This window comes from Siphateles boraxobius, unplaced genomic scaffold (assembly GCF_051911475.1).
Source record: "Siphateles boraxobius isolate OS27281-9 unplaced genomic scaffold, OSU_SipBor_1 56, whole genome shotgun sequence".
Classification (NCBI taxonomy): domain Eukaryota; kingdom Metazoa; phylum Chordata; class Actinopteri; order Cypriniformes; family Leuciscidae; genus Siphateles; species Siphateles boraxobius.
The window spans coordinates 11,826,757-11,854,346 of record NW_027509182.1 but is presented as its reverse complement, the minus strand read 5'-3'; the positions used below and the strand labels follow the sequence as shown (position 1 = coordinate 11,854,346).

At 38.3% G+C, this 27,590-nt stretch overlaps 1 protein-coding gene across 4 annotated transcripts; it reads left to right on the top strand.

Annotated features, from left to right (window-relative positions):
- The first annotated feature begins 670 nt into the window (after positions 1–670).
- On the top strand, positions 671–26,890 carry ythdc1 (YTH N6-methyladenosine RNA binding protein C1). 4 transcript variants are annotated; one of them, XM_077206800.1, is made up of 16 exons: positions 671–947; positions 1,545–1,652; positions 2,209–2,501; positions 7,193–7,553; positions 13,663–13,716; positions 14,671–14,765; positions 14,856–14,964; positions 16,666–16,783; positions 16,874–16,958; positions 19,534–19,703; positions 23,527–23,606; positions 23,902–23,938; positions 24,018–24,057; positions 24,879–24,944; positions 25,048–25,212; positions 25,967–26,890. In XM_077206800.1, the coding sequence occupies exons 1-16, from the start codon at positions 920–922 to the stop codon at positions 26,186–26,188; spliced, it is 2,031 nt and encodes a 676-aa protein (XP_077062915.1). In that variant the 5' UTR covers positions 671–919; the 3' UTR covers positions 26,189–26,890. The 4 variants fall into 4 exon arrangements, with proteins under 4 accessions (XP_077062915.1, XP_077062916.1, XP_077062917.1 ...); XM_077206801.1 differs by having other exon boundaries at positions 723–947; positions 7,196–7,553; XM_077206802.1 differs by having other exon boundaries at positions 723–947; positions 25,048–25,185.
- Positions 26,891–27,590: the final 700 nt, after the last annotated feature.

Here is a 27,590-nt window from a genome sequence, read left to right as displayed (position 1 = left end):
AGTTTTCACATCAGTGCTGTACTTTTGGTAGCTAATTGCCTACTCATACACTTGTCATCAAACTTTATTTAACCGGAAACATTTTTACAAGTAGCAATTCTTTTCTTTTTTTTTTTTTTTTTTCAACAATTGCACAGTTTACAGGAACGTTCATCTCCATTATAGAAATAATACATTGTGCAGTTTTCAGCGGGTGTTTTAACATAAACAAAACATAAACAAAAGACACACATCATCTCATTTTGCCAGGGGAAGTAGGCCTACGGATTTACAAAAAGATATCAAATTGTTTACATACATTCACAGTTTTTGTTGCTTTTTGATTAAGAGAATACTTAATCGTTTTGACATATTGCTTGATCTCATTGTTAAAAGCAATAAAAGATGTTTTGGACTGCGCAAACTTACATTTATGAATGTAAAATTTTGCCAAGAGAATAATGAGATTTATAATGAAAGTTTCATTAGGCCTAGTCTTAGTTCTGTTGAGGTCATAAAGGCCAAAAAGAACATCCTTCCAAAACAACTTGAAATCTTTCTAAATTTTTTCTGCAATAAAATTACAAATATCAGACCAGAAACTTTGGACAAAAGGGCAAGCAATTCATTTGTTGATGTCAAGAATTCATATCATGGGATTGAATAAATGCAATACTGCTTGCCATACTGAGACAGTGATGCACATAGCAAAGGCGTGATAACCCGAATATTTGGCAACCCTCATTCACACTGCGATGCGGGAGGAAGAGATCCGCCATTTTAAAGCAGACAAACACGCTCAAAGCGCAAAACATTTAATGGTGTGTCACATTTTCTAAAATATCGACGAATTAACTGAATTATTAAGAACAAATCTAGAGGGAGAAAGAGAGAGAGAAGTGGGCACTTTAAAGCTTGTTTAATCCACGGCGGGCTGAAAATGTCTGTCGACAGGAGAGATGAGAAAGGTAGCTACAGATTTTTTTTTTTACATGTAGCCTAACCAGATTTTTTTTAAACAAAAACCGTCATATGTGTTTTTAATTCAAATTATATAAACTATTAGCTGTTGGATGTTAATTAAGTTTTTAGTTAAATTCACCCGCAATCTTCCTAGACATTGATATACATTTGTTGAGTAATCATAACAGCGATTATTAGCTTAGCATGATGCTAACGTATCATGGTGGATTTTTGTTTATATGAATATAGCCTCGTTTTAGACAGAAACATCTATTTTATTTATTTGATGTATATGCCATATTTGCGGTTATCAAAAATTAATATATGATGTTTAATACATTATGTAAAACGCATATTATGTAACTTCAATATCTGATGTCTCACAATGGATGCAGAATTACAGTGTTTGCACATTTTACACGAACACCTTCAAGACTTTTATGCTGAATTAATTTGAATTGATATTATTATTGTTTTATGTAATATGTAGTGACGAACCTATTGTATTTAGTACTAAATTGTAATGTGTTTCATGTTGGTGCCAGTGACATGCCAAATATACTTAAAACCAAAATGCAACATTTGTGTGCTTGTATTTCCAGATGGGGAATTAACGTTAAATGTGCTAGAAGACATTTTGACTGATGCTCCTGACCAGGATGATGAGCTTTACAACCCTGAGAGTGAACATGATGTTAATGAGAAAAAAGGTACTTGGGTTGACATGCAATAAAGCATTGATCGGATCAGATTTTATTCCTACTGCATCCAATTTTGACAAACTAGGCTATTCATACTTGTAAGCAAAGTCATTTTGCAAGTGTTCAGGTTTGTTTAGGTACTGTATTATCAATCCAAAATATTCACATTGAGCTGTACTGTTTATAGTTCAAGACACCTTAAAATCAAAATGGACCATTCCTGTTTTGTATAAATTATTTATCTGTGCACATCAATATTTTTTTCTAAACTCATTTTCCTTGAAATCTTTAATTAAAATAACTTCCTTCTTGCAACAACATCTCTGATGTTAACTGGGGCGAGGGCGGGACAACCTGTCACTCGCATGAGATCGACCAATAGCAAACCCCAAAAATGCCATCAATTCCCTATGGACAATATTAAGTCCCGCCCCACATTTTTTGTTTCTCATAAAGCCATCTCACCACAATATGGAACAAAGCACTACTGCAATTTCCGTTTCATGCTAAATTTATATGTCTGGCTCTGTTAGCACATTAATTGCTCATTTACCATATGCCTCAGGGTCTAAAAGAAAGCACGAACGAGGAGACAGCCAGGATGCAAAGCGTCTCAGAGCCTCAGGACACACTACCAGACAGCAACTAAAGAGAGCTGCCACTTCTTCTGGATCAAACAGCAAAAAGACGAGCAATCCCAGAGGAAGACACGCACCAGAAGACATCTATGATGACAGAAAGAACCATACTGGAAGAGGATCCCGGGCTGATCTTCCTAAAGGATATAGTGAAAAAGGCCTGTCCCGCAGCAGAGACTCCCAGAGACGAATCAAACCCCTGCTGCCTGAACTGACAGAGGTGAGAGAGGATGGTTTTTGCATTAAGATGGATCTAAAACCAATTATTCATTCCTATATTAATAACAAATGGCAAACAGAATGGGGTCTATATGAACAAACTCCATGAAATCAGCCCCAATGTTGGACCAAGAAGTTTCTGTTAGTGCAAAACCACTCAGAGCGGCATGACACCTGTCTCTGGTGAGCTTTTAAATGTAGTTTGACTAGGGTTGGGACTCATTAGCCGCGTTTCCACTGTCGGAACAGTGCGAGCCAGGGCTTTAAACGGGCCGTGCCGGGCCAATAGCCTCGGGCCTGTAGCACCGGGCCCAAAATCTGCTGCGTTTCCACTGTCGGGCCAGAAGCTCTGCAGCGATTCACTAACACACGCCTCTCTGGAACAACGTCACGCACTATATCATCTTTTCATCAACAAATGGAAGTTTTCTCAGAAAACTAGAAATAAAGAAATCACTGGAAACGGTGTGATCGCAAAACAAACATGATAAAAGCGACCGTTTGCTGGCATTTTTGTTGTTTACTTGAATATTTAAAACCCAAGCATCGATGTTTTACCACAGGTTTACAGTTAAAAAGTGATACATTGATCAGAATGAATTAATTTGTGTCAAAATTGCACATTAGTCACACAGAAATAAAGTGGTTTACCGTTAGTAGGGTTGGGCGATGTCCACCAATTTGACGTCAGACGGCTCAACATCGTGATATTGGTGGTGGTTGAGGAGATTCCCCCTTCTATGTAAAGCGCTTTGAGGTCCCAGAAAAAGCGCTATATAAATGTAACAAATTATTAAATTATTATTATTATTATGTCTGTCAGCCATCACGATGGCATGGTCTATCGGTCCAACCCTAACCGCTAGGTCTATTTCACAAAAGAAAGAGGACACACTTATTCAGTTAAGGCCGTTTTTGTTTATTTGGTAGTTACAGGACATATTTACATCACATTTAGAAAGAATGATAATTTCTACAAAAATGTCACCTAAAATACGACCTGAGGAGCTTTAGCACTCTCTCCCAGTAGGCTAGTTATATTTTCAGTCGGAGAAACAGAGGAAGCTCCCGAAAAAAAAGTTGCTTTATTTTATGGTATTCCGGTATAAAGAGACATGATTGTGATCAAATAAAAACATGATTGTGATAGCCATTATGATTTGTCTGATTTCTTCAAGCGTTCATGGTAAAGTTCATGGTTAGCGTGCATAGCCTTTTGCATCGGGTATAAATATTTCTACCTTATACGGTGATCAGAATTAGGGCTGCAACTAACGATTATTTTGATAATCGATTAATCGGACGATTATTTTTTCGATTAATCGATTAATCGGATAGAAATTAAATTAGATTTTTTTTTATAACTAAATAAAACCGTAAATCAGGGTATTTATGTGTAAAAGTGTACTTTAAAAAGTGCAAAAGCCACACATTGAGTTTTACTAATATCAATATTTGCATTGTTTTTAATGATAATTGCTGATGGCAAGTTGACAAACATGATTATTGTTAAAAAAATGATATCCAACATATTATGTTTTAACACAATTTTTGTTAAAACAAATTTACACAGACATGTTGTTCAGATGTGAATATCTGAACTAAAAACAAACTAAAAACATCTAAAATATATAATTCATTTAATTTTTATTTAAAATTAATTATATATAAGGAATATAAGGATAAAGAATATAATATATATAATATATAATATATAAAAGAATAATATAAGGATAAATTGATTAAATAAATATAGAAAGACTGAAAACAATTGTGTGAATGTAGAGCCGCAGTAGATCGCGTTTGAAAAACAATTAAAACTTAGTAGACAAATGCTATAAAAAGAGAACGGAATGGAGGTAACGTTACCCAGCAAGCTAACAGGCTTGAGTAAAGGACAGGAGAAATTATGCATTAGTGCACAAGCATTCGCTGAAAACCACTGAGTACAGTGACTAAAAAACAATATTTTACTACTGCTGTTATTAACTGCCTTTATATTTAGTGCTTCGCTTTGTAAAGACCGTTTTAATTTAACCTATTTCTGCGGTAGCGCTATTTTAATCCATCACTTACGTTGCGAGCGAACTGATTGCGCAACCTGATGCTCGAGACAAAATACAGACATCCCAAGATCCCGGAAGTCCCGGGAGTCTCCCGCATATTGATTGCGGCTCCCTGATGCCCGCGAATAAATTCAAACTCCCGAAATGAAATCTAGAGCGCGCAAGCAAGAGCGCGCATGCGAGACATAAGAGACTGCTCCAAACCGTGTAGCGCGCGCGCTCGGCAGAGCGCCTGAGGGAGAGAGACCTTGCGTGTGTGTGCGTACCAGTAAACGCTCCCCGTGACGTAAGCAGACCAACTAATCGATAATGACATTCGTTGACAACGATTTTCATAATCGATTTATAATCGATTTTATCGATTAGTTGTTGCAGCCCTAATCAGAATCCACATCGGATCACAAACAGAAGGCATTCAAACATGAAAGTGAGTTTTGAGGTAAATTATTTTAAAAGTCTTTAATGCTGACAGAATCAGACTCGGGTAAACTCCGCCTCTGTTAGTAACCTCTCCTCAAGCCCGAGTTGGCCCGCTTTGGCCCAAGAAATCGACGGGCCAGAAAACACTGGCCGTTGGCCCTGAGGAAGCCCAGATGAGGCCTGATCAAGCCCCTGAAGTGACAGTGAAACCGCGACTGGTCCTGGCACGCGCTTTTGGCCCGTCAGTGGAAACGCGGCTATTGGGAATCTTATTATTATTGGGAAAATAATAAATTTTCCGGATCCGCCTTACGATTAGGTTCCATTAAAATTGAAACAACTAATAAAAAATAGTAAGGAAAAATGCACAATACTCAACTCAAACATTCCTTTTTGTGTTTATTCCTTATACTTGTCAAAAGAGTTTAATAGACTGTTAATGTCAACAAATTCAACATATTATTTAGTAGCATTTGCAAACGTAATTAACAATTTTTCTGAAGGAAAATCAACATTTCTGCTTTGTCTGGGAGATTTCGGGATCTCTCTGTATCTCCAGCAGTGGAGAAAACCCTCTCAGAAGGGCTAGAAGACGCTTGAACAGACATGTAAGATCCAGACAGGTGAAACAGAAAATGTTTAAAATCGGTTTGAATGATTGATTCATAAAGACTCATTACTGGATGATTCAGCGTTTTTGAACAAACCTCTTAAATGAATGATTCAATGACTATTATTTTAATAGTCACTTGTCGCCACCTGGTGGCAAAATGATTTAATCGATACAATCGTTATTTGAAGCAAGTTTCAAAAGGTGATTTACTCTATTTTTGGTCGATACCGTAGACATCAGTGTTTATATCCGAACTAAACACTTTTAGTACTTCTGTGATCCTTTGAATATTACTAGTAATGATACTGTGTGGTTGAAAACACTGTTTGTGAAGCGGTTTCATACTTATACGTGACATCTGCTTTCTCTGGATCAGCGACAGCGCAAACAAAGATCTGAGTGTACCGGTGTGATTTTGTCAAGGGTTTAATAGACAAATGAGAATCGTTGCTATTTAGGAATAAGATCACGTGGGTGTTTGAATTGAGAGGGAACTTTTAAAGATGAATCATGCAGCTCTACTCTGTCTCTCTCTGCAATATATCTGACGCAAAGCGTAGCCTATATGAGTAGTGTGAGGGCTTTTCAGTGCATTCACTACTATATTAATATTCATGAGGTGAGACGTCGCTATTCAAGGATAGGCTGCTCCCATTGCTTTGCCCACACATCGGACCAGAAATGGTCCGGAATTTCGCAGGGTTGCTGTATTTTTCAGAAAACACTACTGATTCTAGATAAGGACAGATTCTCAGTTCCCAACCCTAAGTTTGACCGAGTCTAGTACTGTTAAGTGATTGGGACTGAGGTTGTTCATGTTTGAGATTTGCACGTACAAGCTACGTGTGCTCAAACTTGCGACACACACCATCTGATCGCAGACATGTTACATCAGACATACTCAGATTTGTATTTGCTTTTTTGTGGTTCTTTAACTTCATTTTTACCATCATTTAAGTGTCTAACTGTGCCATAGTTACTAGGGCTGCACAATATATCGAAATATCACAAATGTATGTATTGCGATATGCTTATTTGAACGGATTGACAAAGACAAAGAGAAAACCAATCACTGCTCTTGGCTGAATAACTTTTGTAGCTTTAATAAGAATCAGTATAATATATTTAATTCATAGTGAAAACTAAGCCGTGTTTTAATTTTACTTTTGATTTTTCAGTTTATGTTGTTAAATTAACCTGATGTAGGCCTTCCTGAAACCCTAAACCCAGTGGTTTACACTGATGTAAAAATAACACTTACTACTTGTTCACTTTCAGAAGTTATAAGGATGTTTTCTTGTCACAAAAAGAATGTGAAACACATAGTATGTTATATCATTTTAAATATATTTTAAAGATAATTCAAGTTTATTTTACACACTTTAAGCATTATCGTATCACATATTGCATTATTTAATGAGTTATCGCATATTGCATTTTTCTTCAATATCGTGCAGTCCTAATAGTTACTCATACAAATGGGCATGTTGCAGTTAAAAGTTAAAACGCATTCAAGTTAAATTTTTATAACGAATCATCAATCATATTTGTTGCATAGCAAGCAGGGTGTGTAATGCATGCACTTGTTTTCAGAAGATGCGGAGGACAAGTGAGGACAGTACAGGCAGAACAAGTCGCTCCTCCAGAGAGGAAGAGCCTCACTCAGAAGAATATGTGACTGGCAGCTCTGTGGCTTCCTCTGAAGGAAACTGTTCTGATGTCGAAGAAGGAGTCATGCAGGAGGAAGGGGAAGAGAAGGAAGTGGAGGAGGAGGAAGGGGATGAAGAAGAGGAGGAAGACGACGACGAGTATGAACTGGAGGAAGAGGATCCACAGGAGGGAAATGAACCGAATGACTACGACACTCGCAGTGAGGCCAGTGATTCCCAGTCTGAGTCCGTGTCCTTCTCGGAGGGAGAGTCTGTACATTCAGCCTCGGGCTCAGAAGCGTCAGGTATGAGCTACTGAAGTTTGCAGGCTGGTTAGGTTATTAGGAAAAAACGTCTTTTGTGTAGAATTCTCACAATTTGAGATGTGCCAATCATAATCCCCATGCTCATGTTGTTGATGTTCTCTGGTAGGTTGCAAAATCCTCTGTTGCAAACCCTAGTCAGCCGCCTCAGTCTACATAGACCGCTTCCTAGAAGCATTCTAATCAAAATCTGACTGTTTTGAAATGTTAAAGGGAAATGTTACATTTTAGAAGGTGTTTGAACACGTGTAAACAACCAGCCTATAGTGGTAAAAATCCACTTTTTTTTTACAATCCCCATAAATCATAAACAGTCTCTCCAAACAAACTGTTTCAGTTTCCCCCTGCTCTTATGCTGTGTTCACACCAAACGCGAATGAAATTATTTGCGCGATTAGATTACATACAAAGTCAATGCAAAGACGTGAATTTACACCGGGTGGCGCGAATGACGCTGGTTGTTGATATTCGCGTCTTCCACTTAAGTTAAAAAATTTCAACTTGAGCGTAAAATTCGCATGATGCGTTGTCGCGCAAGCCAATCGGCTGTTAACATCTCTTTGATAAGTCCGTGCGCTGGGCATTAGGCCTGTCACTTTTGAGAAAAATCAAATTCGAACGGTTATCGAATATCAAGTAATGTATTCGAATATATTCGAATTTCTACGAGATCCCGTCCGCCCTCCCTCCAAAAAAACCCCACCGTAACGGAGATTCAATCACAAATTTATTAACAGTCTGACAGCCATAAACAGGACTCAGGCCTGTCTGAAAACATTTTTTTGACTTAATGTTTTAAACAGCAGGTTATCAATTTAATCTATATAAAGTGCCACTAAGCTACATGGAAAAAAAATGCATCGGAACAGCACAGCACAAACAATAACGTGACGGCTTAAACAGCAGGAGTAAGGCCTATAGCCTAGCCGTATTTCTTATTTCAATTCATTTCTTAATATTGTTTGCTAGAAACACCAATTTGATCAACTTGATCTGGGTCAAGTGCGGCTCTCTTTTTATTGGTGAGGTTCCCCGCGGTGAACACGCGCTCAGTGCGCGCACACGTGCCTGGCACACACAGATTTGCGCGTCAATGTTGAGAGAAGTGGTATACGGTGTAGCTGTAGCACCCAAAATATTTCCAGACTCGACTTTTTAGATGAGTTGAGGTCGTAATTCTCCGCTCGGGCTGTCGTTCTGTGCGTTATCTTCCATTTTCAAAACAGGGAGGCTATTATTCGCTTGATTTGGTCATGGGCTTACGCTACAATACGTTTAGAGCGCCCACTCCTGGATGAGATGGCAAACAATAATAAAAAACAAAAAACGGTCTAATCATAGACTGTAAAAAATGCGCTAAACATAGCACTTTAAAAACCGGATAGTTTATTTATAGTTCGAATACGGATATGTCACGTCATGTTCGAATGCATATTCGAATATCAAATAAAAAGTGACAGCCCTACTGGGCATCTGTCATCCTCAAGTAGCGCTGGAAGCGGCTGTCGTCCAGGCGCAGTTCCTGGAGTAGATGGTGAAATTCAAATTCAAGTTGTGTGAGTGTGTATGTGCATCTCTGGATGATGCTGTGAACCCAGACACCTCTGCGTTTCAGAGTTCCACAACAGGTACAGGGCGGCAAGAGTAGTTATCTCCACATGGTTGATGACGGAAAAAATGTCAGAAAGAAATGTTGTTGTTGATGTGCGTGACACTCCTAATCACTCAATATTTTCATTGGCGCGAGTGACGCGAAAAAAAAAAGAAACATCCCGCGAATAATCTAAAGCGAGTTGCGTGATGCGAATTTTCACTTCACTTTTGGTGTGAACATGCCATTACGTAAGCCACGCCCATGACTGGTGACGATGTGCCCTATTAGTATAGATCCCGCCCTGAGTGAGCCAGTTGCTTTCTAAAAGTTGTAACTTCTTCCTGAGTCTCTTTATCAGTTTCCGACTCCTGTTCGAACATGTAAGGCTTAACACCGCTACTGACAATTTCTGACATTTTGGCTGATTGACATTCTCCGGTTTTGTTGTTACCAAAGTATGAGCCTTCTGGAAAGGGGGCTGGGAACAGCAGCTCATTTGCATTTAAAGGGACACACATACGAAAACGTTTTTTGTTCACACAGGGGCAAATTTTTTGTGCTAAAACTTCACAGAGACTTATATAACATCTTGTGAAAAGGGTCATAATAGATCTCCTTTAAGGGAATATTTCTGGTTCAATATGACTACCTGCTTTCAGGCTCAGAAATGGAAAACACCATAACCAAGTGATCCATTTAAATCCCAATGTTGGCTTGACATTAGGGCCGCACGATATTAAAGAAAAGTGCGATATGCGCTAACTCATTAAATGATGCGATGTTCGATATGCGATACGATAATGCTTAAAGTGTGTAAAATAAACTTAAATTATCTTTAAAATATAGTTAAATTATATAACTTTCACATTCTTTTTTTGACAAGAAAACATCCATGCAACTTCTGAAAGTGAAAATCAGTGTTTTACAGTATCATAAGAAGTGTTATTTTAACATCAGTGTAAATCACAGGCTTTAGGGTTTCAGCTTATCCTACATTAGGTTTATTTACACCAGAAACTGAATAATCAATTCAGATAAATAAAACACTGCTTAGTTTTATACTGTATGAATGAAATATATACTGATTCTTATTAAAGCTACAAAAGTTATTCAGCCAAGAGCAGTGAGTGATTTTCTCTGTCTTTTATTCATGACCCCAGTTATTGCAAGCTGTTGCGATATGCATTTCGCGATATATACATTTGCGATATTTCGATAATTTCGATATATTGTGCAGCCCTACTTGACATAGTATTTTTTTCACGGGTGGCCATTCAAACACTTAAGGGTGGCACAGAAATCGGCAAAATTAAAATACTGATCTATTTACAACATCGTAGCTCACAGTAGGTCTGTATTTAAAGGTTTATAAGTTATCGTTAAAAATCAATTTCCCCACGGAGAAATTAAATGTCGATTTTACTTCCGTAACCCGACTGTTGCTGTTTCTTTGTCTGTGAAGCATTCATGCAGTGCTACCAAATAGTTTGGCCAAAATTAGGTATTTCGAGGCAAAAAAAATTTGCAGTCACCTTCAAATCGCGAGTGCCTTTATGATGCCCACCGTTTTGCCTAGGTTGGCAGTTTACTGGGTTTCGGAGCAGACCTGTTCATTAAAGAGGTCCCCCAAAAATATTACATTTCCAGCTTGCCTTGCCACTTGTTTTCTTACCTGTGATTGGTCAATCTCATGTTAAGCTTCCTGGTCGCTACCTGGCTGTGTTCATCAAAGGACAAAAAAACTATTTGACTAGAAATCGGAGCCCAATAGATCTCCAATAATCCTTGATATTCTAACATAAGGGACCATGTTCTCCCATTTACTGTTCAGATGAGGAAAGCAAAGCCAAGAAGCACTCTAGAGGGATATCACCAATCGTTTTTGATAGAAGTGGAGGTTCAGCTTCAGAATCCTATACAGGTATTAAATAATCCCTTAACCGCTCAATAACAACATTAATAGTTATGGCAGTAATAATACTAATAAAACTGTTAAAAGTCAAAAAGATTTCAGATTAGGTTTAGTCGCTATTTGGGTTTAAGCAGCAGTAGAACTTGCATCTGCTCTGGTGGCTTTCAAAGAAAAAGAAAAATTAAGTATAAAATGGATTATGTAATGGGTAATGTACAGTCAGCTCGTCATTATTGTAAAATAAGGCACAACAGGGTGGTCACCCTCAAGGGATTTATTTTGTGATAAGGACCAACTTGTCTGTATGTTGTCCCGCTTTTTACTAGGGGTGTGAATCGGCACTGGCCTCATGATTCAAATCAATTAAAATTATTATTTTCTATATTACTCCAAATGGCTGTGTTTTCGTTACTTTTAATGAGATAAAAAACTTTTAAGATAAAAGTACTTTACTATTATCTGCTCAGAGAAAGTACACTTCCTGAATGTAGCAAACATCAAACAAAACTTAACTCTGAACACAGCAGACAACCGGAGCATTTAGAACTAATAAACACTAGTACATACTAAAATCGGATAAAACTGTCAAGTAGTGTACTAAAGTTACAATAATGCTCGCACACACACACACACACGCATGCACGCAGTAAATGTTAAACCAGTGGGTGCATTTTTTTTTAAACTCGCTTTTGTGTTTTGTCTTCCCCTGCCATTTTACGCTAGCGCGAGATGCACATATGAATGACATCAGAGAAATACCAGTAGGTTATAATCAATCATAGTCTGTTACTGCATCGATGCAGAATCGTCCGGATCGCGATCCATCGTAGAAACTATTTTCAACACCCCTACTTTTTACATGGCTACATTATTAGGGATAAATTATGCAAGAAACCCCAATTGATCAACTGGGACAGCCGTCAATCCTGCAGTTTAAATGTTTAAAATTTTCAGAGAGCCATTTAATAGTAATAATCTGTTCCTTAGAGCAGTAATAAATACTTAACCGTTGTTGTAATGGTAAGATTTAGACAAAAATGGGATTATGATGGCCCCAAAGTACTCACAGCAAATTTCTTTGAAGTACCTGAGAAATATACAATTAGTGAACATCCCGACGCTGCCCAGGCTTCTCAGAGCAGTGTTTAGATGAGTATGTCCTGCATGCTTTCCTCTCAATAACAAAAACAAACACAACAAAGATGACAACAAATGAAAACCGTAAATGAAACCAAAAATAACAACCATGAAACTGTAGTCAAGAAAGCATCTGATCATAGCAATGTGGATTTTTGCCCAAGCTCAAGTCGCGCCATGTTTATATCTCACTTTCTACAATCGATTTCCTTGAGGGCCACTGTTATGCAGAGTTTACCTCCAAAACATCTGCCTGGAAGTTTCTAGTAACCATGAACGCATTGATTAGCTGATTCAGGTGTGTTTTATTGGTGTTGGAGTTAAACAGTGCTGGACATTGGCCCTCAAGGGACTGAGTTTGAGACCTGGTTTAAAGCCAACCGTTTTGCCGTATTAAACATGAAAAACGGATTAGAATTGCTTTCTACTATAAAGCAGTTCTCCACTGTGTTCAGGTTTTCACTCGCATCTGACCTTGACAGACTGAACAGAAGAAATTAACCAGAGAAGATTTCCATATCAAAGAAGTACCATACCAGTCGGAGTGAACCAAAAGCAAGCTCCAAACATACTTTTTTTTTTGTCCTGATTTTGTTAGAAATTGTCACACCAGTTCGTTTTTTGATTTTAGCTTGAAGTGTATCAGAGCTTTAATTGTTGATTGGCTGAAGTATAAATTGACAATCTTTGGTGGAGCAGGTCAGATTACAGATAGCTGAATCCTTCTGATTATATTTTTACACACCTGATGGCAACCTGAAATAGTCTGAATTTCTAACAACTAGATTTTGTCGCTCAATCATATACCATGATGTAAACCTTGTGGGAATGAATCTTAATCTTTAAAGGGGAACTTGGCAACTATTTCAACTTAAGAAAACTGTTTAGAAATCATTTGCATGGTTTAATAATAATCTGTTCCGGTGAAAATGGTGACTTTCCCCGCTCCCCCCAACGTTCCCAGGCGGAAAACCAACCTTGCAACATGGGGACTAACGTCCCGGTAAGTTGGGAATAGGAAGTCTCGTGAGAAACACGAACTGCTTTACGGCAATTCGACATAAACACACACACACCGCCCTCAATGTGTATGATGTATTACCCACCTCGGTAGACAAGCTCCACACGATAAAGTTGGCCGGCTCTGATAATAACAAATGCACATGAGCAGCGGTAGAGAGGGGGGGGGGGGGGGGGGCCACAAGTGAGTTTTTTTACGACAGTGTTGTGAAATATACGCCTCACAGCTGTAGGGGGAGCTCGCTGAGAAAACATGCAACAACAAAAGTGAAAATCAGCGAGAGTTGCCAAGTTTCCCTTTAAATCCAGTTGTGCAGCATTGGCATGTTTCATGATCTGTGTAGGACCAGTCAAAATCATTGACCGCCTGCGGTTTCTGTCTGCATTTTGTGCTGAATGTTAAATCCTGCTGTCTCTCTGACTTTTAGGATCTGAAAAGAAACAGGAAAAACTGTCCTCTTCTGTCAGAGCTGTGAGGAAGGGTAAGAACATCACACTCACATTCAGATGATGTTTGCGTATTTAATTGTATTGTCATGTCTGTAATCTCTAGCAGTAATATTTTTTCAAGCAGTGAATCCTGGTTTTTTTTTGTTTTTTGTTGCGAGTTTCAGAGTTTGTGAACCCATTTAAATGTACCTAGATTGTTAAATTGATTACTTATAAAATGTGGTCTGATCTTCATCCAACTCACATGTTGAAGACATTATTCACACCGCCGGCTGGTAAAATTAAGTGAATCAAAAAACATAATATGATCCGAACCATGAGTTTTGTGATCCCTTGAACCACTTTCGTTTGCCAATATGATATTAGTACAGTTTCAACTGAGGGTGCTGTTGCATTCTTTGAGGGTGCTTAGCATGTGACAATTATATATTTTTAACCCATGTTTTATTTAACAAAAAATTATTTGTGATCAAACATTAATTGGACTCCCTGGTTGAAGAACCTTTATTTAGCAGATATGGAGTTACATATTTTTAAATGTGCCCCTATTTCTTGTACCTGCAATGTCAAAACTTGGGGGAAAATGTGGAGACAAACGTAATCAGTTTGTAGAGCCTCTAAACTTCTGACCTACGTGTTGACCTGTACCTCTAGTCGAGCATTATTAACAGCATCCATTCTTTCAAATTTAGCATTTTGTTAACACGAAACTATATGCTCATGACCGATCTAAAATTTGCTTCAGGCAACTTGCCTTTATCTTTTTTTGTCACACAAATTGTTTTTTTGTTGCTTTACTACTGAAATGTGATGCCTCTTGACACATGTTCTCTGTGGAAAGAGTTGACTAACTACTATTAAAGTTCTTTGTCAATTATTTTCATTTTTTGGTGTTGCTGCAGCCGTGTACTGACTAGTGTTACTCCATTTTGTGACCAGTTTCATAATATGCTTTTCTCCGCTTTTGTCTCTTTTTTTTTTTAAAGATCAAACCAGCAAGCTGAAGTATATCCTGAGAGAGGCCAGGTTTTTTCTTATTAAGAGCAACAACCATGAGAATGTTTCCCTAGCTAAAGCAAAGGTTTGCCACTCACAGCACTGTTAACAGTTTGATTTAAGAGTTTATTGGAAGCTTAACCCAGTTAACATGGCGTGCTTTCTCTCTTCACAGGGTGTGTGGTCCACTCTGCCAGTCAACGAGAAAAAACTAAACGCTGCTTTTCGCGCTGCTCGAAGTGTTGTGCTGATCTTTTCAGTTAGGGAGAGTGGAAAGTTTCAAGGTATGTCTTAAAAAGAAAAACTGCCGTAAGGAATACCAAACATAAATGGACAATAAACCCATAAGCAGCAATTCAAAGAATAAGAGCACATGATTTGCTATGATTTAAGAGTGACTTGTAACCTCAGAGTGCCAATAACACTTGAATTCTTTTAAAAAAATCACTGCACAGTTCTGTGGACTGCCATAAACGTTTTGATTATGAACAACAGCATTGATGCTTGACACATAAAAGAAGTGACACACCTAGCTGACAAAAGCTGACTGTTGTTGCCTCGTGTCGACTGTCCTCGGGCCAAAAAGTTGCGCTTGAACACGCCAAAATGACTACAGGTGAATGTCAACTAGCATGTGTGTTCTCCGCCTGCGTATAAGGAAATAACTGTCTGTATTAGCAGTCTATATTCGTCATTTTAAAAGGGAAACCAAACTAGTGATATATTCAGACCGAAGGTAAATGTGGCACAAATCAAACAAAAACCAAAAAAAATCATATGTGACACTGTTTTTGTAATGACAGTGTGAATGGCACAAACCACGTGGAATCTGATCTTTTCAATTCTGATTTGGGCCACTTCCATATGTGGTGCTAAATTCGATACAGGGCAGATGTTTCGCAATCATATCAGAATTCATGCAAATTTTACGCCATTCAACAGCAACATTCAACGCTCATGGGAGTCACTTCGAAGATTTTACATCCCAATGTTATCAAGACAGTTGTGAAAGGACAGTGATGTGTCGGAGCTCATAATTATTACAGTGACAGCTCTATATACAAGCAAACATGAGGGCCCATATCATAATGCTAAAAACTATTTTTTTTTCATATCCTTGTCTTTGTTTTTTATATTGCCTGTGCATAAATTCGCTGGCGCCCGCGGCAGATCACACTATCAATAAATGCTTACTTTTTAGGTTCTCTGTTTACTTCCATATGTCAGCGTGCTGCGTCATTCTTTTGTGCATGCGGGTTATGCATGTTAATATTCAACAATATTATTGATCTGCCTGCATTGGCACCATTATATGATAATTGAACTCAGCTGGACGATGACATCACTGTTTTCTCCAGAGCGGCTGTATAGATAAATGAACTGAATTAAGAACTTTTTTACAACAAAAATTAGCCATCAATGAACTGACTTAAGATGGACTATGATGCTATTTTCTTCTAGATCTGCTGTACATCCAAAATAAACTCATGTTGTTGTGAAAATATATGTGCATTGGCATGCTCTGGAAAGATGACATAGAATCAGAACTGCTTTCTGGCGGTGCTGTCTTGACTTTTTTGCTGGTTTTCATCACTTTTGCTTTAATTCTTGTGCACTAACTCGTTCGCTAAGCTGATCAGCAAATCAGAGTGATCGCTCGCTCGCGCTCTCTCTCTCTCTCTGTCAATGGATGCTGATTCAACATGCTCAATCGCTCAAAATACCCCAGACGATGTCCAACTAGTGCCGACAGTTCGGAAACACACTGCAAAAACTGGGCCAACCGTCGGCTCGGTGTGTCATGGCCTTAATAATATCATTATCTTGTAAAATGGCACAATTTTAGTCCGTCCATAATTTCTGGTTGCTTGCTCAAGGGACAACCATATTCATTAAATCCACATTTATCCTTTACCTGAGTGAATGGAAACTCATATGAAGTGGCTTAATGCAGGTTCACTTCAGGATGTGTGTTTGTGTTTCAGGTTTTGCTCGACTCTCGTCTGAGTCTCATCATGGAGGTTCTCCCATTCATTGGGTTCTGCCCGCAGGCATGAATGCCAAGATGCTTGGAGGAGTCTTCAAAATTGACTGGATTTGCAGGTATTAAACCATGAGAAAACAATATCCCATATGGCTTGTTTGTTATTAGTTTACAGTTGAGCTATTGAGGTTTGATTTCTTTGTTTAAAGGCGGGAATTACCTTTCACAAAAACTGCTCACCTCTCCAACCCGTGGAATGAGCACAAGCCTGTGAAGATTGGACGTGATGGACAGGTTAGCCGTATTATCATGAAATTTCGGACACGCTTCATTTTACAGTACGTTAACTTGCGTGTACTTACAGTGTACTTACCTAAGAAAGTAGTGGGTAATATAAGGTAAGTACATGGGTTAAGGTTAGGTTTAGGGGTAGCTTCAGGGTTAGTATCTAGTTATTATTCAGGTATTGTAATTACTATAATAAGTACATAGTATGTACATGGGGAACAGGACTGTAAAATGAAGCGTTACCGAAATATCTTTAAATCCTTTTACTTGGTTTTATCCATTTGTATCCATTGATTGGATTGTAAGAAGAGGATGTTATACCACAAGGGATCCATTTTTCGCAGCATTTCCCCCCCCTTTTTTTCAGAAAAATATTGAAGTTAAGTTTCCAGAAAAAAAGATACACGCATATTAGATTTAAATGGCTGTAAATTTCAAATTTATAACCTAATCCAGCAAAACAATGTGTGAATGTAAAGCTGTCAGGAAGTAATGACATGAAGCTATTGGTCTGTAATTATGAAAATTGAGGGGGGAAATTTAAAAGATATGATGCGTCTGTCTTTTCTCTCTTTTTTCTTTTTTTAAAACAATTTTTTCAATTTTCCAAGCACTACAGACTCTAAACAAACATAGAGGGAAATCAAAGGTGTAACTAACGCTATATATGTGCCATCCTTATTGATGAGACCAAACACTAACATGCACTAAGAACACAATTTTGATTTCCTGTTGATTTCTCACTAGCCTCTCACTCCATTTGGTCTTTAGTAGGGGTGTAACGATACACTCATGTCACGATACAATATTATTGCGATACTCCAAAATATATGATAAAAGGTTAACAATAAATGTGCTGTTGATTAAATTGCTAAATTTGGTATTACATTGTGTGTGTAAATGACCAGGCTTGGACTTGGTGCTGGAAACCCAATGCACAGGACAATAGAGACACAAGAATAGCAATATTCATAATTCTGAAGCTGAAAATACATAATTATTTTAGATTAAAAAGCTTGCACTCTTTCACTGACTAGATATATTTAAAATAATGTAGGCCACTTTTTACTGGTAACATCAGACATTTGGCATTATCAGAGCCTACAAATATTCCCCCATTGCAGCAGTATACATTATATTTAACATTATATACATTTACATTTAGTAGACGCTTTTATCCAAAGCGACTTACATCTGAGGACTAAAGCAAGCGAGTCATCGTGAAGAGGGAAGAACGACGCAAGAAGTGCTCAAAATACAAAGTTCAGGCATTGCTCAGAGTAGCAAAAGCCAGACAAGGGAAGATTTAAAAGGGAAGGAAAGATTTAAAAGAGAAGATTTTTTTTTTTTTTTTTTTTATGTTAAGTACTCACGGAAGAGATGAGTTTTCAGTTGTCTTTTGAATGCTGTCAGGGATTCTGCATTACGGACGAGGGTGTGGAGATCATTCCACCAGCATGCAACCGTGAATGAGAATGTTCTGGAGAGTGATTTAGTGCCTCGCTGTGATGGCACCACGAGCCGTCGCTCCTTGGCCGATCGTAGGCTTCTGGTAGGGACGTAGACTTGTAGTAGGGAGTGAAAGTAGGACGGAGCTGAGTCTGTGGTAGATCTGTAAGCAAGCGTCAAAGCTTTGAATTTGATGCGAGTGGTAGCCAATGCAGTGAGATGAACAGAGGAGTGACGTGAGCCCTTTTGGGGTCGTTGAAGACAAGGCGGGCTGCATCATTCTGGATCATTTGTAGAGGTTCAGTAACGCATGATGGAAGTCCAGCTAGAGCAGCATTGCAGTAATCAGAACTACAAATCAAAAACTACTATATATAGCAGTTTTTGATTTGATTTGATTTATTAGACAAAATAATAGTGGAAAATACACTCATTTGTCAAGGATAACACAAATTTTAACAAAAAACTTGTTTCCGTTGTGGTCCTTGATGTAAAGCAAAACTTGATGTAAAGCAAAACTTGATGTAAAGCAAAACACAAAAAGAGACAGGTTATCCTGGCACTGCATAGTATACTGATTATACTTACAACGGTACAATAAGAACACACATTATCATACTTAAACATCCACCCAAAAACATGAATACAAATGAATCACTAAAACAACTTATCAAATAGCCAACTTTTAGCCTTTTATACTAAAACCCAACCATATTTAACATACACTTTATATCTAGAGGCAGCTTATTCCATTCCTGGGCCCCCGAGTATTCAAAAGACCTTCGACCGTACATTGTTTTAAAACGACATAATGTAATATCCATTAGACTCTGCCTGGTATTACATAGTTTAATGTAGGACTGACACTAAAGCTCTGTGAAGTTTAATTTTTTCACACACCGTAGTTTTAATTTTGGGTGAACAATACACAATGTATATTGTCACTATCCACGATACATATTATTGCATTTTTGTATTGTGATATATTGTGACACCCCTACTCTTTAGCCTCGTAGATGCCAAGGAATATGCACAAAACTGGTTAGCTTGTTCATAAAAACAAAACGTTAACGTTCTTTTCTTTTCACTGTCCCGCATGATCCCTTGGACCTCTGCAAACGGCCGACTGCAGGAGATCGAACCAGACTGCGGGACACAGCTGTGCATGCTCTTCCCACCTGATGAGAGCATTGACTTGTATCAGGTCATTCACAAAATGCGCCACAAGAGGAGGATGCACTCAGAGCCTCGATCTCGGGGCCGACTACCCCACAGAGAGCCCGTCCCTCGGGACGTGGGAAGGTTAGAAATGTTCTTTGGACTGATAGTGCGCACTTGTGTCCCTGTCACCTGATGCGAAGGGAACAAGTGTGTTTGTTATTTTTCCACCTTCGTCTTCATCGTCACTTGAGCGAGGGTCAGAGAAGAGCAACGAACCAAGCTGACCAGAGCAGACCGGACCGGCTGCGGCTTTTGTGGGAAAGTCACAGCATAAATCCTGCGTGCTATTGTTACTTTTGAAGGTTAATGGGAGCTGAAATGGTGTAACGATTGACCTGATATGCCTGTTAACAACTTAAGCCTAAGAATGGTCTAGTTAACTTTTTAGTTGTAGCATTGAGGTCTGTTTCTGTCTGTAGATGAGACTGTGTTTAAATTTGTTCCCAAAGCCTTTTCTTGCAGGAGTGTCCATGGGGGATAGAGCCAGTCAAATATGGGACTCTTTTAAAAGGAGCCTTAATAATTAAAGAGAAGATGGCACATCGATTTGAGGGGCAGAAAGCAGTCGTTGTTTAAAAAAAGCTTTCAAGAGGAGCATATTTTGGGACTTCTTTGATGGTTTTCCTGTCCAGAAAAAGCTCCGGTGTGTGCTTGAGAATATAGATAGTTGAAGTGTGCGGGGGTGTAGCGTCAAACAGTGAAGGAGAGCATGAAAACAGAGAGGGAGAGACAGGGAGGGAGGGCAAAAAAAGAGCATGTTCTTCTTCAAAGCTGCTGGAGTGAGTAGTCGTCCCGTTTGCAGTGCATATGGACTCGAATCGCACCAGGGACTGTCCCTATAGAGCACTGCTTTACATGAACTCTGTTCCATACCACAGTGCTCAAAGAAAGGCCCCAAAAAGGACTTAAACGCATCCTTACTTTCTCCAGACAAACGTTATGAGGAAGTTTGTCAATTTACACGTTGTCTGGCCAAAGCCCCAACCGATGGACTCCAATTTGGATGCATTACATGTGTACACGTCCCTCCCCTTTCCCCACCCTCTTTGTTACAAAAAAGCCCCTTCCTCCCAATCGATGGGATGTTCCAGCTGGTGGTAGGTAGGCGGTTTGGACTAAAGATGGTGTAAAATGATGATGCCTCCACCCTTCCCTTCTTCTGTGTATCTCTGAGCCCTCCATGGACTGAGTATCCCAAGAGAAGGGTTATTTCCAGATGTCTGGATCTTCTCTTGGTCTTTTTGGTTTGCTTTGCAATGGACTGCACCACTCCTTATCACTCCCCCTTCTTCTGCTTTACCAGGCCCTCCCATTTAAAATGTGTTAAAGCATAAGATGGACTTTTATATGAACTTTTACTCTTTAAAAGTATTTGCCAACGTTAGCAGTCACAAAACTACAAGAATGCGGTATGTCACACTCTCAACCAGATTTTATTGTTCTCCACTGTAGATACTGTTGTTTTTGACATTGGGTTTCTCACCATTTGTTAGAATGACATTTTCACTAAGGGAAGTGCTCAGCTATACTACTATAATAGTATACTATAATACTCACCTATTTATTGAGTATGTGTTCGAGTAGAGTTTAGGAACAGTCTTTCTAGAAAGACTATCAAAAGTGTTTAACAGTCCCTCATGGCACAGTTGAAGGCATGTGGGTTTTTTTTGGCTTCAGGACACACAACGAAAGCTTTATACAATTCTGAGCAGGGCTCTACTGTTACACTGTTAAAGTCCAGGACTGTAACATTAATGCTAACTTCTATACATTTATACTTGGATGGTTTTATACGTTTATAAGCAAACTATCTGATATCTTTGTCAAGTGATAGGCAGTACGAAATAGTATCAGCTTTGACCGATCAACAACTGGTATCCAAAGATGTATTGGAAAAATTTTATCATAACTTAAATTAGTCATTAACATGCATTTAATAATGAAGCACTCAAATATATTAATCACACTTTATTGACATTCATTGCTATTTGGATGTCATTGGCTGCTTTTTGTTGTTTTATTTCCAAAGTCAACAGAGAAATGCACTTTGTTTTTTGTTAATTGAAATGAAGCTGACATAAAATATAGAGATTATACGTATTTCAGTTAGTTGTCATGTCAGGATTTCTTATTTCCGTGTAAAGTTGAAGCACTTAAGTTACTAACTGGAGATAAAATCAAAACTAAAGCTGAAATAAAAAATAAAGCCTAAATGGTGAAAACTAATACAAATGACTAAAGCACATAACGAAAGGACTAAAAATGACTAAAGCACATAAGGAAAGGACTAAAAATGACTAAAGCACATAAGGAAAGGACTAAAAATGACTAAAGCACATAAGCAAAGGACTAAAAATGACTAAAGCACATAAGGAAAGGACTAAAAATGACTAAAGCACATAAGGAAAGGACTAAAAATGACTAAAGCACATAAGCAAAGGACTAAAAATGACTAAAGCACATAAGCAAAGGACTAAAAATGACTAAAGCACATAAGCAAAGGACTAAAAATGACTAAAGCACATAAGCAAAGGACTAAAAATGACTAAAGCACATAAGCAAGGACTAAAAATGTAAGTAGAATTTAAATGAAAAGCTTATTCAAATTACTTAAATAATAGTAAAATGACTCAGCACAGTGTTTTTGCATTAAAAAACAGGTAGATGGAGCACAACAGAACAGGGTTTGGAGACAATTTGTGAAACTCATCCTATCTGACCAAAACAAAGTATGGTCATACACATATCCAGAATGCAAGCACAATGCATCCTCTGCAAATGTCCCAATGTTTTGTTGTTTCTCTGTTGAGTTGAATGGAAGACAACGAAAGGCAGCCAAAGGCTCCATAAAACAATTTTCCAATTGGGTGAGATGCATTGGTAGGTTTATTCTGATGGTGTTATTTGTGTTCACGAGTTGATTTGGGTGTCTGATTTCACTTGCATGGGTGTGCAAAAAGATTTCACATTTGAAGGCAGTGAAATACTCACAACGTAGAGCTCTGCTGAGGATTGAGCATTGAAAAACACATCAATGTGGCCATAGTATTAAAGGATTGTTCTGGGTTCAGCTCTGGCTACAGCATTGGTGGCATTGTGTTGATTACCTTTTTTGGTGTTCTTGCATCCGTCATGCAAAAGTTACTGCTTTACATGCACACGATGCTGAAAATTACATCTGGTTCACTAAGCATTTCCATCACACTCTAGTGGGTCCTTACTCTTGAAACTGCATTTTAATGTTTATTGTCGTTTCTAAACATCTTACTGTAGCCATGATTTTTTTAATTTCTTTTTTAAATGAGCTCTAACTTTCACCTGACCTCAATCAGACATAATATTTTGGATTGTTTGTAAGAAGTATAACTTTAAAATCAGTCAGTAATGGAAGAATGCAGTGGTCTTGATGTTTTTTTAACTTGATGCCATTTTGTAAAAACACAACAGTGTGCTACAAATATCAAAAATTAAACCATTTAAATAACAAAAATCTAGATGAACTAGCCAACTAGTTGATCAATTGTGATCCAGCTCTAATCAACATTTTTCCACAAATGCTGAGAGTAGATTGTATTGAACCCAGACTATTGTTTTATCCAGGACAATAAGATGTTAATATGCAAAAAAAAAGATTGTATCCTAGGTTTGTGTGAATGTACAGCACTTGCTTACAGACGTGTTTTACTTGATGTCATGCAGTTTAAGAATTAATTGAGTTGCTCACCAAGTATTTTATCATTAACTAAAATGAAATTGTACAGTGAGAAAGAAATCGGCTAAAATATGTAATCCTGTGCACATACACTGTTAACTGAAAGAAAAGTGTTGTTGACTGTGTGCTTCATGTCTGTCTGTTTTCTTAAATCAGTGCCATCTTTCACATTAATGTACCTGATTTACGTAGGCGTCGTCCTGAAGAATATGACATGCACAACCGGAAGCGGCCCAGGATTGATTACACTCCAGAATTCCCCCAGAGACCAGGTCAATATCTGCACTGTGTCGAGCTCATGTTTCCTCTGCCTCTGTCCCACGGTTTCTGAAAGAGCGTGTTTTTATTCTACCCTTGTTACGGCTCTTTATCGAGTGACTTGTACCGTAGGTGAAACTATGGCATCTGAACTGCACCCTGAACCTTGCTCTTTTTATTTATTTATTTATTTTAGATTGTTGTAGCTTTTTTTTTTTAAATCAAATTGTCAATTTGTGACTTGGTTTCATTGTTTGTGCTGTTTTTCTGTCGTTGGTGAAATCTGTCTCACTTTCGCTGTCCGTTTAGGTTTTATGCAAGACCCTCGCAATCAGCCTGTGGACAGGTTGGTCTCGTCTTTCCCTCATTATCCTGCATTTTTAAAGTCTATATGTATTATAACTTCATGTAAAATCTCTTCGCAGGCGCTTCACTGGTGTTAGGAGAGATGTGTTTCTCAACGGAGTAAGTTTGTTTTCTTGACTTTTAAGTTAACATGAAATGCCATTCACAACCCGTTTATTGATCAAATTTCCTGTAGAGCAAAATTTTGATGAAACTGAAAAAATGTGTGTAAGGAACAGTTTACACAACACCGGTTTCAACTAAAAACTTAACTTTTTATGCGTTTTGGTTGTTCGTTTACACGACCGGTGTTTCGGGTGCCTGAAAATGCGAACTTTTGAAACCCGGTTTCAAAGTGCAAGTTTTTGTAAACGGTCTCCGTGCAAACCACAAAAACGCGAATTTCTGAAGACGATGATGTCATGCACATGTGTATTACGAGTTCAGGCTATAGTGTTTCATCGCCATCTTCTGGCCTGGCAGCAGAATACAGCGTTGTTAGTCGTTTTCACGGATCTGTGTGAATGAGTTTTCCGCGTACAGACGACACAATTGTCAAAACGATCCCCAAAGGAAAAACTCCTCCGTTTTAAGCATATCGTTGACATGTAAACGTACCCTTAGAGACTTTATTTTGTCCTTTGGGATATCTTTGGATTGGAAGAAGTCGGCATTACACACCAAAATGAAGCTGTGGAGTTGAAAAATAAGAGAGGGATTCATGCCTTAGCGAAAAAGTAATTTAGTTTCAAAGGTGGAGGTATTATATATTTGTAAGATTATGAAGACAGTTGTTTTTTATTATTTTGCTGGAGGGGTAATAACATGCACTTTATGCACAGTGACACCAGGAATGCTCGTTAAAAAGCCATTAAGCTCAACTTTGGTTGAAAAATCAATGAACATAAAAACCTTATTAACACTCATTTTCTTATTTCTAGTCCTACAATGACTACATGAGAGAATTCCACCACAACATCGGGCCTCCACCACCATGGCAGGGGATGGTAAGATTGACTGTATTCCCTGGGTTTTCTGAATCTGTTGTTCTGGTCATCCATTTTTTTTTAATTCTGACACTTTTTTTTTCTCTCTCTCTCTTTCCTAAAGGCCCCGTACCCTGGTATGGAGCACCCCCCCCAGCACCCGTACTACCAGCATCATCATCATCCTCCTCCACCGCAGGCCCACCCTCCTTACTCCGGACACCATCCCATGCCCCATGATGCCCGCTTCAGGGAAAAGAGGGTTGTTCGCTCTTTCGCCTCCAGTTTGGTAAAGTTTAGCCACTTAAAGCGGCTCGAAAACTACCTAGGGCTGGGCGATACTTCGAATATTAGCGATTTGATTGTGATATTTTTTTGCTGACGATATAGAATTTAGGAAATATTGTGTTTTATCACAATAATGTATTTATATTTATAACATTGTTCGTATGGCAGCTGCTTTCAAACGCTTCACACTCTGTTAAACGCGTTGTTAATAGAAACCTTTGATCCTTTTAACAGTGTTGAGCATTGTTAGCAATCACAGACATTTCTGTTGAGTGCTGAATGCAATGACCAATCAGAGGCGTTTAAATTGGTCAGTGGCGCATAATGCCAAATCGATACTATCACAATACTTGGAGAATCGCAATACATATTGATTTGGCACCCAAGTTTTGTAAAAAAAAAAAAAAAAGTGTTTTTTTTTAACACTAGAACATGGGAAAAGTTTGAATCATACACTTATATGGACTGTATATATTGAGTAATATTTACAAAAACAGTTCATATCTTTCTGAGTTTAGCACCCATAATATTAAATATCAAAATTTTTTATAATATCTAGATATAAATTATCGATATCGCCCAGCCGTGTTCCAAAGTAGTGGGAATTCCTCCTAGCAACCCAACACTACCCAAGCCAGTCTCTGAGTGTTGGGTCTACTTGCTAGACTAGCTCACTAGGTTTTGGAACTGAGCCGGTGTGTGTTTTTTTATGTTACGTTTTTGCTTACTCGTACTTTTAAACTTTTGTTTGGCAGCATGACTACGATATGCGTGTGGACGATTTCCTGAGACGAACACAGGCCGTGGTGAGCGGACGCAGGAGTCGCCCGCGCGAGCGTGACCGGCAGAGAGAGCGAGACCGGCCCCGGGACGGGCGGCGCGACCGAGAACGAGAGCGTGGCAGAGAACGTGATCGCGAACGAGAGCGAATTCGAGATCGTGAGAGGGAAAAAGAGAGGGGCCGATACCGGAGATAGGGAGAAGTGCTTTTAAACCTGTTTTTGTTTTATTTCATTTTGTAGATAGCGTGTTAGATTTAGCTTTTGATTTTTTTTTTTTAATAATTAATGTTCATCAGAAAGCTGAACTGAATCTTTCTGGGCATTTTTTTTAATGTTCTCTCAGTCCCATGCCATTGTTAGCATCATGCATGCAGTGCATTAAACTTTAACTGTGAAACCAAAAAGCATTTTTACCCTCACATTTTTTTCTTTCATTTTTTAATCATTGGTTCTGTAGCTGGTTCAATATCGTTGAAATGGAGCTGCTTTCCCCCTTGTATGTTATTTTTATTTTACTTTTTTTTCCCTTGCTTTTGGATTGTGAGCAGACTGTCTGTTCTTTACTTGGCTATTGCAGTTTTTAGGTGTTTGCTAACACTGCACTCGTCTTTGTGATTTCTGTTGCACATTTATAAGGTCATAGGTGCCCGTATTCCAAAGCACTGCTCAATATGACGTTTGAATCAAGTATGTTTCTTTAGCTTTGTCTGAAGCCAGGCCTGTTTTCTAGTGTTTTGATCGGGAAGTGGGTAAATATTCCTACACTTGCTTCCTATGTCCAGTCAAAGGATAAATGTCATGAAGGTTTGTAAAATGACTTAAGCCATTTGTTGTTGAAGTATCTGTTGGATACTATATGGATACCTTTTGTAGAAAAAAAATAAAAAGTAAATTGCTGGTGTTTTACGTTTATATGAATATAGCATTCACTGACAATAAAAAATACTTCCCTCACACTAAGCTTAATATAATACTTGCATAGTGAATTATATACAATAAATGCATCATTACAGTAGTTTTTTCACCATTATGATCAGAAATTCTGAGACCCATTTTACTAAAAAGTTAAGGAATTAAATATGTTTCTTTTTAATGTATTTGTTTTTGGACAAGTCCAATATGACTTGTAAAATGAAAATGTATTAACTAGCAGTGGGAAAAAGCAACCATTTAAAATAGAACATCGTGAACATTTAAAAATGTGTTTTATATGCTTGATGTCTTGGGTGTGCATCAAGGTTCAGTACTGGGTCCCCTACTCTTTTCGATGCGCACAACCTCATCAGGCACAATCATAACAGCAAATGTCTTCTCCAATCACCACTCTGCAGAATCACATGACATGTTGCTCAAACCTGATAAAGCGTTTGAATGGGGATCCCCTACCAGAAGGAAATGCTCCAGGAAACAGTTCCCAGAGTTGCTGATGCACTCAAACCTCAGGGGTGTACAATATGTTTAAATTAAGCAACTTGTACATCTTTTTTGCTATCATCAAAATGTATTTTGTATATATCAGTATTATACCGGCCACCCTTCCCTTTAGCTTTGTCATCTGTTAAAACACAACATTTGTATTCATTACTACGTCTAAATA

Excerpts from the sequence above, each read along its gene's own strand:
- ythdc1 (XM_077206800.1), top strand. The coding sequence starts at position 920 with ATGTCTGTCGACAGGAGAGATGAGAAAG. Across the intron at positions 13,717-14,670 it reads TGTCAGAGCTGTGAGGAAGG|ATCAAACCAGCAAGCTGAAG; the intron begins GTAAGAACATCA and ends TTTTTTTTAAAG. Across the intron at positions 24,945-25,047 it reads CACCACCATGGCAGGGGATG|GCCCCGTACCCTGGTATGGA; the intron begins GTAAGATTGACT and ends TCTTTCCTAAAG.